The 9410-nt window shown below is 41.2% G+C and overlaps 1 protein-coding gene across 1 annotated transcript; it reads right to left on the bottom strand.

Annotated features, from left to right (window-relative positions):
- Positions 1-219: 219 nt before the first annotated feature.
- On the bottom strand, positions 220-9186 carry FGFR1OP2 (FGFR1 oncogene partner 2). The gene is made up of 5 exons (XM_008642442.2): positions 6710-9186; positions 5464-5581; positions 4423-4565; positions 1316-1429; positions 220-969 (listed from the first exon to the last, which is right to left on the bottom strand). Exons 1-5 carry the CDS (start codon positions 6842-6844, stop codon positions 832-834), a joined length of 648 nt encoding a protein of 215 aa, XP_008640664.1. The 5' UTR covers positions 6845-9186; the 3' UTR covers positions 220-831.
- Between the last annotated feature and the right edge of the window lie 224 nt (positions 9187-9410).

Here is a 9410-nt window from a genome sequence, read left to right as displayed (position 1 = left end):
GTGCTTTCCAGTTGCCATTCCTCACTTAGGAAGTTTGGGCAGGCAATTGGAGAAGAAAGACAAGGGACTCTTGTGGCTTCTCACTGACAGAGAACTGAGCTGGATTTCTTTTCCTGAAGGTAAAGGCTGAGGCAGAATTGTATTGCTACCTGTGTTGCTGAGAACAACAAAGTGGGAATAGCTCTTTCCATGTTCTCACAATACAATTCAGTGTGCGTATTTTAAAGAATCTTGTTTCATTTAAAAATTCCAAACTATTGATAGACAGCATTCCTCATGTTTAAAAATTGGCCTTGTATTTGAAAGGGATACCCCAAGGCTAAATGACAGAAATCCTTACGTGTTGCCCCTCCCATCAAAGAGGTTTGTTGCAAAATGAGAATTTATTAAAACCAAAACAAAAGGAAAAAATGCTATGTGGATCATGCACAAAGCATATTCATAAGTTACTACTTTATAAGGCAGAGATCAGACTTGAAATCTTACCTTTATTATCTAAGAGGTGCACTGAACTTTGCATGAGCAATAATTTATATAAATTACTTGAAATCTCACCTTTTATCTGTAAAACAAGTTCATATAAAAAGAATTTGCAATTCAGCAAGTGCATTAATCCATTTCCTACTGAGGTTAGATCTATGGCAATCAATCTGTCACTGAGGGTATTGCAGAATACCAGCTGAATTTATGTCACACAGTATAAAAGCCACTGAGCTGGAGTTGGATGCATTCTCTTGCTGGTGCCCTATTCAGTAACAAGTGCTTGACCAGTGCCCCCTGATGCTCCATTGGTTTAAGTGTGCAACTGAAGCTTGCTGATTCCCAGAGTCCTTAGCTTTTCCTCAGGCTCAGATCACTGCTTGTCACTAATCCTGACAGGGACGTGCTCTCTGATGCATCCTCTTTCTTCAGGTTCAGAAATGATTCTCTAGTGATTTGAAGAATTTCTCTCAAGCCTTTGTTTTCTTGCTAAAACCAGAGAGAGAGAAATGCATTAACAGGACTCCAGAAAGAAATCAGGGTAACTTAAAACCTCCCCTCTACTCCAAACTAATGCATAAGGAGTAAAACACTGATTTGAAATCTGTGCTGTATCATCTTCTCCAAGGGAGCAAATGAGGTTTGTGACGCTCCTGCTCTCTTGGATGGGCTTTAAGCATCCCCTCCTTGACATGAAGCTGTAGTGGTACTTCCCCTCCTCCAGCAAAGCAAGGGTAACACAACAGCAGTGAGTGATTGGGACAGTAACTCCATGAAACACCTGGGAGGATCTTTACTCCCTTTAATATCGGTGCCCCTGCAGCTTTCTCCTCACCTCAAGCTGGGTGATGCGCTCCTGCTCTTTGCAGCCATGCCTTTCATCCACCTCAATGGCTTTTCTCATTACTGCTGCCATCTCTGTAATTTGGTCCACATGCACTTGCAGCTCCTGAGATACAATATTTAGTAATATCTTAGTAATATATTTTCTGCATTATTAAAAGAAGCAAAGCATTCAACGTGATTTAACTGCTGTGACTTTTTTTAACACAGACCTCAATTGTGGAAAACAAATTCTCTCTAACTTTCCTGTGTGGGCAGCCACAGTGGTCTTGGTTATTTAAATAAACCTGGTTTGCCCCACAGTGATCCCTCTCACTGGGATTTGATATAAGCTTAACCAACTGTGATCCTCAGCCTCCAGATGGCTGCAAGTTGGTGCCATGCCTGCCCTGACCAGGCAGCAGGGACTGTGCAGCAGGAACGGATGTGTGTTATTCTGGAGAACAGCAGGGAAAGCCATATTCCAGTTGTCTGAAACCTGATCTCCAGTACTAGCCCATGGATAGACATTTTTTGCTAAAAAAGAGTAGGTGCAGTGGTCATCCTTACAATGTCGTATGTTACAAAACTCAAACCTGTCCTCCACTTTCTAGTTTAGATTCTTTTGCTTGGATCCACCTCCAACTCCAGCTTATCTGGGCTCTGGACTTCAGAGGTTCAGAAAGAAGGGTCACTGCTGCCTTTCCCTGCAATGCTACATGAGGAGCCTGTGCCACTCTGGTATTCACTGCTGCTCAGTTAAGCCAGACAGTTTAATGGTATTTCCAGCAGCTTTTATTTTTCAACCTGTCTTTTATTCCAACTCTGCTGTGATGCCAGTCTAGTTGTGCCTGACCTGGCCTTTGGACAAAATCCACAATATTTATTGGCTATTATCAGGAAAAGTAGGACAGGAGGGCTCAAATGAAGGACAGTAGAGGCTACAGCTAAATCCCACCTTTAAATGATGAATTTGATGGGAGGTCTACATAGCTGGCAGATGATCAGCTTGCTTTTAAACTAGCACAAAGAACTGCCTCACTTGGACCATACACTTACCTGACCAAAACAAATACCCTTTACTAAAACAAACATCAGCCCTTTCCTCCCTGCCATTCCAACTGCCCCAGCTATAATTTAGCAGTTGTTAAATGCCTACTCTCAATGTGAGGGGGCGGGGAAGAACTTGCTGTAAATCTTTATTTTCTTCTCAGTTTCCAGTGCAGGTGATGACATGAAACTTTTTTTTTTTTAAGAACTCACAAATTTAGCTTGACAGGAAGCTGTGGTCAGGCAAGGATGTACCCTTGAGAAGGACTGGGTAGGAGCTGTGGGTTTCAGATATACTGCTGTCCTCCCTACTTCCTGCATTCCCAGCTCATGGAGGCTCTGGATCAATGCAACTTTGGGCCTGTTCCAAGGTCACTGATGTTAGGTCAGATCCTAACACAAAACTAGAAGGCTTTCCTCTGGAAGGCACACGTGGAAAACTTAGATGGGGTAAAACCAAAGAGTGCAATGAAAGTGAAAGCCTCTGTGTCTCTCCCTCCCTTCTTTTGTACATGTTGGGTTTTTTCTCTCCTAAGAGATAAAAACCAAAAAGGGGCCACACCCATTTTAGGGCCTTGTTTCAGCTGAGCAAATTCAAGCAGCACACTTAGATCAGGGTCACTATTACCAACACACCCTTTTCTCTTGCAAACAATGCTATCAAAATTAATTGTTGTTCTGTTTCAAGGAAGTGCTTCTTGATCTGCAGCAATCAATGACCTTGTAATAATCTGTAAACAGGCACTAAAATAACAGCTGGCACTTGGGAAAACAGCATTACTGGGAACAGGGAGCTTAACTCCTGGACTATAATGGATTTTTTACTTAACAAGAGAGAAGTATTTAAAAAGTGCTTCAAGACTGTTCAGTCTTCCTGAGTATGAAGGCTGAGCTAGAGAATAAATAATGACATTCCAGAAATCCTAAGTATCAGGGTAAGGGTGATATATCTTTTTCATCAGGCATTCATGTAGGAAGAGGTTTAATGAAAATGTTGAAGCCTAAATCTCCTGTTCCAATTATACCACGAGACGTTATTTTTTCTTTTTAGTTTCTTTTTCTTGTTTTTCCATTGAAGTGCTCCTAAATGAACTATTACAGTCCATTTCAGGATGGATTTAATTTTACCCTCTTGTGTTGCTTCTCCTGAAGCTGGAGCAGATGCTATACCATATTCTGAGGTAACTTCTGTTGAAAATCATCTATACCTGTCATTTTTCAAGATTTTATGTTAAAGATACAGTTCTAATCCAATAATTTTTTTCATACCAAGGGCACTAATTACACACTTAGGATGTTGTAAGCAGGCAAGAAAGAATCAAATTCTTAAATTTTGTCTTCCCAGTAAGCAGACCCTAACTTTGCTTTGCAAACTTAAGTTAGCTGTGGTCAAAGGTTACTAAACACTTAGAACTTATGTCTACACAGCTGCATTGCTCTAATGATTATGTTACATTTTCAATGACATTTTCAATACTTTGCTGAAAAGCTCCTGTTTGGATCTGTTAGTGACCCAGAATAATGAATTCCCCCAAAATTTAAAAGTCCTTTTGACCACTGAATAACTGAACATATACTTTTGTTTCCTGCTTCATCCAATTATTCAATGGTCAAAAGGACTTTTAATTTTTAAAAATTATTTACAATATTTAGGGAAAAAATATTTGAATATTGAATTTAAAAAGCTTGTTCCTCCTACTCTCTGTAAGCACAGGTTTACTAATTATTTGTTGGTGTCACAAGCATAAGTTAAAGCTGGTCTAAAACTCTGAATATTAGTAACCTCTGGCAGTGTAACGCGGCAGTTGCCTTAAAGATGGAAGTGAAGCAAAAGTAAATTAAGCAAACACAGTAATGAAATGCTACCTGTTGAAAGTTTCAATAAATGAGAAGCTGGTAAAGTTGACTTATTCAACTGATAGTTTCCTGTTCACGTTGCATGGAGTGGATTACAGAAACTAGGACTTGTACAATGACACAAAAATTGACATGAAGTGAGCTTTGAATCGATCCACTACAAACTAAGGTGTAAATGAAAAACAAAGCAAAAAACATCAATGAAGTTATTACCTTGGAATGCTGCTCTTTTAACTTCATTATTATACTTGGATCATCCTTTTTGCTCGCCATAAGCAACCTGAACATCTGTTCTCTGTACTTGCTCATGATGAGTTCCAGAGCAGACTGGTGCTCTTCGAGAGATGTGCGCAGTTCTGCCAACAGAATTTAAAATGCATTTAAGACTTTGGCACAAAGAAGCAAATCAAAATGCACAAGTATTTCACCCTGAGAAAACAGAAATAAGCCTGTAATTGAGTGTCCCCTCTCCCTGCACCATAAAATCGACAGAGGCTCTGCAAATGGTTTTGATGGTGACCAGCTTGGGGACAATTCCTGGTCAGTAACAAACAGTCTTTTGTTAGTGTGACTTTGTGTTCAGTCCCTCTGGCTGACAAAAGCCATCTGCAGTGTGGCTTTACCCCAACCACTACAAGCTACACTGTACAAAAGGCAGGCAGGAATTCACAGATCTGTTTTAATCTGCAGCTTGGTAAAACCAGAGTTGAAAAATGCTTCTGTTCAAAATATACTGAGTGAAAGGATAAATGACCCTGAGGGAAGACTCATCTTGAGGCAAGACTCATCAGAATCGAGATCACTGAATCTCTTGCTGAATGGAGCTGTTAGAATACCTAAGGCTTTCCAGGAGAAACAGTGCATTCCTAGTGTACAGAGTTCCAGAAGGAATTCATACTCTGTACTTATACCATAACTTGTCCTGACCGCTCTTATTATTTTCAGCAGTGGTTAAACGTTTCTTCAAACAGATCCCTATATTGCAGAATTAAGTTCTATTTATCTCCTCACTTGTGCTGGACATTAGGTAAGGACCGAAAAAAGTAATTTTTCCCAAATCTCTCTTTTTGTTCATCAGTCCCAGAGGTTGGACTTTAGGACTCTTGAATTGTATTATGATCAGTTAAACTGACAAATTGAAATTAGAAGAAAAAATTTCCTCTACAGCTATGTTTTGAAAGAAGATCAGTGGTAAAAGTCTATCTCCAGTGGTACAGGCTGGAGCTTGAAAATGACAGAATATTCATGTTTTACCTTTGTTTTCCTGTTGCAATTCCCTAATCTGTCTGTTTTCCTGCTGGATACCCATCACTAGAGTAGACCGAGGGCGATGTCTTGCTACTTCATTGAGCTCTTGGACTTCTTCCTGGTACTGGTTATTACAAAAACAAACCAACAAGGCACAGCATATTTGATTAACCAAGGGCAGGCATTACTCAGCAGGTCACAAAGCACCAGTTCTACTGTCACTCAGAGTCTGTAACCAGGAAGACAATGCTTTCTTTTAAATAATAATATCAAACACACACACCAGAGAGCGTTGCACACATCCTGTCCTTTAGAGACGCAAAAGCATCACCTTTATTTTTAAACAAGTTTCATATCTTAGATGTGTGTAGTGGATACTATTTAACCTTCAGTTAATGCAGGCCAAGTTCACCATCAGGTAATTTAAAACTCATAGAGATGTGGTAAAGACAAACCATGAGGTACAAACCTCTTGACATTTACTGTGGCTTCCCAAAACCTTAAACCACAAGGCTGTGTGGGTACAAGTCACTCAGGCCCGAGTCAATAGATCCTGACTCCCAATAGATGGGGAAATGTAACACCCTTGATCTGAAGCCATGAAGCCTCTGCATGACTAGTTTTACAGGGCTAAATTTCATGCAGGGTTTTATTTTATAGGCCCATTAACATATCTTGGGTTCATTAAAGTGACAGGATGAACTCCCATATGGAAAGTCACAAGACATCTTTACATTTTCCCAGGAGTTCTCTTGTCAAAGTCACACTCAATCTAACAACATGCCTCGAGCATCTTAACATCAGAGTAGAAATGAGCACAAAAAAGCCCAAGAGGCTATTTGGAAATAAAAGGAGACACTGCAAAGACAAAGTATTCTGTACAGAAGACATGACAGAGCCTCTGTATGATTAAGTAGATATGTTGAAATTAATGGAAATGTGTAGTATTGCACCGGAGAGCAAACCAAAAGACACCACAGAGTGGTTTGTAAGATACCAAGTCTGTTTCTACCAGTGTTCTTCAAATAAATGCTTGTTTTCAATATTTAAGCTGCAGTAACTGTGAAAACTTTTTTCACAGGCTCCAACTATATAAACAAGCTATTTTTAGATGAGAGCCACACCTCTAACAAAAACACCAAGTGTGCATTACAGGATTAACCCAACAGCATGTTCCTTCTGTGCTGCACCGAAGCACCCGGAGGATGTAAATGCTGTTATTCCCAGGAGCAAGAAGGGCTGGAGAGCAGACCTGTTTCATGGCTTCCACCCGCTTGTTGAGCGCCGTGGTCTGCTCGATGAGCGCCTCGGCCGCGCTGTCGTGTTCCCTCAGCCGCTCCACCAGCGCCTTCGCGTCCGCCAGCGCCTTCTCGATCGTGCAGCTCATTTCTGAACACAACAAAGGCACCTGCGTTGGCACCACAGCACCTCTGCCACACAGCACAGCTACCGTGGGGACAGAGCAGCTGCCAGAGGCAGGGTACTGAACACAGGAAAGCTGGGCAGTGCACGTGCTTCTGGCAGGGTGATATAGAAAGGGAAAGAATATTACATGAACTCACTCATTTTTTAATGCTACTTTTTCTTTAAATGTGCTCTCCTAACAGCCATAATTCAGGATAACTGAGGTATAAATCCAGCACAGAAGAAAATGCTGAAGGATTACAGTGGCCTGGAAGATTCTGATGACTTAAATCAGCAGAGAAGGAGCAGCTCAAACTCACAGAGTCGAGAAAATTGCTCAGGGAAAGCTCAGAAGATGAAAGGCTTGTGTTTTGTTCATGTCTATAAATGAACACGAACATCACTGCATGGAATGGAATTGTGACATTTTCAACAGCATGGAGAAAGACAGCAGCTCAGCTAAGGAAAAGAACCAACTGCATCCTTTAAACACCAGCCTTCTAACTGCAGTACTTGTTTACAGGAATTATGGATTGCCAGAACTGCCAAACTTGCAAAATGCTTGTGCCTACTGCCAACAATACTGACCTTTACACTACATTTTTTCATATTCATGCTTGATAGATTAAGTTTCAAGACCAAGATTTTCAGCCTAAGTTTTTATTTTCTTTTAAGAAACCTTGGACTCGTCCTACTGAAAAGGAAATCTATTTAAGCTTCTTGAACAGATTTCAGCAATCAAACAGCAGGGATAGAGGTTTATGAGATTTATGGGCCTTGTTGACATCAGGCTTACTATTTGGTTTAGGAAATGTTCTGAGGTACAGAAAGAATCAACTATATCCATTTCTTAGCTAGGCCATTTGTGAAAGTAAAGATTTTTGTAAGCATTAAAGATTATTGAGTCTATCCTCAGCTATGTGGAAAAAAAAAATCAAGTTGATTTTCTGACTTTCTCAGGCACCTTTATGAATCATAGCCCAGGACCTTTAAGCCAAGCTTAAAAAACTCCTCAAATTCGCCTCAACTGACCTTTTGCCCCTGTCTCAGGTAAGTAGTAGAAAGAAGGATATTTCAAACACTACACATTTAACCTGTGTTTTCTGGGATTCATGTGCTATCAAAAGCATTAGCATTAGAAAACAACCCTGTTTATCAGGCAGAATTTTCATTTAACTTTCCATATGATGTATTTGAGGTATCAAGGTCTTCAGCAGACTGCTGTGTTATCACGGGTAGTTAATTTATTCAGCCTGACTTAGCAGTTTGAGGGCTTTCAAATATGACATGCAAAAGAATCAGACTGCATTGTTTTTAGGGATCTGTTTTCCTTGCTCCTCCCTCCAGTCAGATTTCTTACAGAAATATCCCAGACAAAAGATGACCTTCCACACTAACTGGCTGAACTGCTACAGAAATTGACTTAGTGAGATCCATGGAGCTGCTGAAGAGCAGCCTTTAACTCAGCTCACAGTCCAGGAATTCTCTGGCCAGTATAAACAAAGCCTCTGAGGCCTCTCCATGAGCTGGGAATACTTTTGGCATTCAGACTACAATGCACTTAACACCTCTGACAGTTTGTCTGCATCCATATACATTTTTAAACAGTGTATGTTTAACATATGCACGTTCTCGTTTTTTTCCCCAGCCCAACCACACCAAAGAAAAAGAAGCTGATTTGTGGCAAAGCCACTGATGTCCCTTTTCCCAGGGAATGTGCTGGGAAAGACGTGTGGAATGCAGCCCCACAAATTCTGCAGTCACTGTCCCCAGTCAGGCCAGGGCCCAGCTCCAGTTTTCAGGCAGCATTTGTACCTCAAAAAGCAGAATCATTATTTGCATCACGATAATTCACATCGGTCCTAAATCCTGGCTATGGTACCTTTTGGGCAAGACAGTGGTCCTAATCCTTCAAACTTAAAGTGCTCTCTGGCTGCCCGTGGGAAACAAAACCTTTGCCTGATCCTGGAACTGAGCTAAACCTGTGAGTTAGCCTGGACATTTAGCGGGTTGGAAAACCCCAGTTATTCAAATATACTTGATTTAAGCAAATTCTTATCACGTATTATTTTTTATGAGCATGACTATGGGAACTGAAGTTAATGATTCCTGAGCCCTGCCCTACCAGAGATGCCCAGCTGCACAGATGCTTGTTAGTGCAATCTTGTCAACAGGTAGCAGAGCAACAACTCACCCCAGCAACACTCCTACTACACACTCACCGCCTGTCACTTCCTGCTATTTACTAATGGCATCATTACCAAATTAAAACCAAAAAACAACGCCAAAGAATTAAGATCTCTGTGCGACCACAGCCGCCTTCTAATTTTCTGCCTCTTTCTTTCCATCCTTACTGGAAGCCACCGTTTCCCACGGCTTGTGGGTTTTGTTACCACAGTCACCAGTTTGGCAGCGCTGAGCCAGAATGCAATTTCCAAGGAATTCCAAGGAATTTAGGCTGGTGCAAAGGTCCCGGCGTGACAGGAACATCCCGGGCACGTCACCGCCGCGCTCCCGGTGTGACAGGAGACTCCCGGCGATGTCCCCGC

Source organism: Corvus brachyrhynchos, unplaced genomic scaffold (assembly GCF_000691975.1).
Source record: "Corvus brachyrhynchos isolate BGI_N302 unplaced genomic scaffold, ASM69197v1 scaffold209, whole genome shotgun sequence".
NCBI classification, from domain to species: Eukaryota; Metazoa; Chordata; class Aves; order Passeriformes; family Corvidae; genus Corvus; species Corvus brachyrhynchos.
Note: the sequence above shows the minus strand (reverse complement) of the source record. Positions and strands in the feature narration are given on the sequence as shown.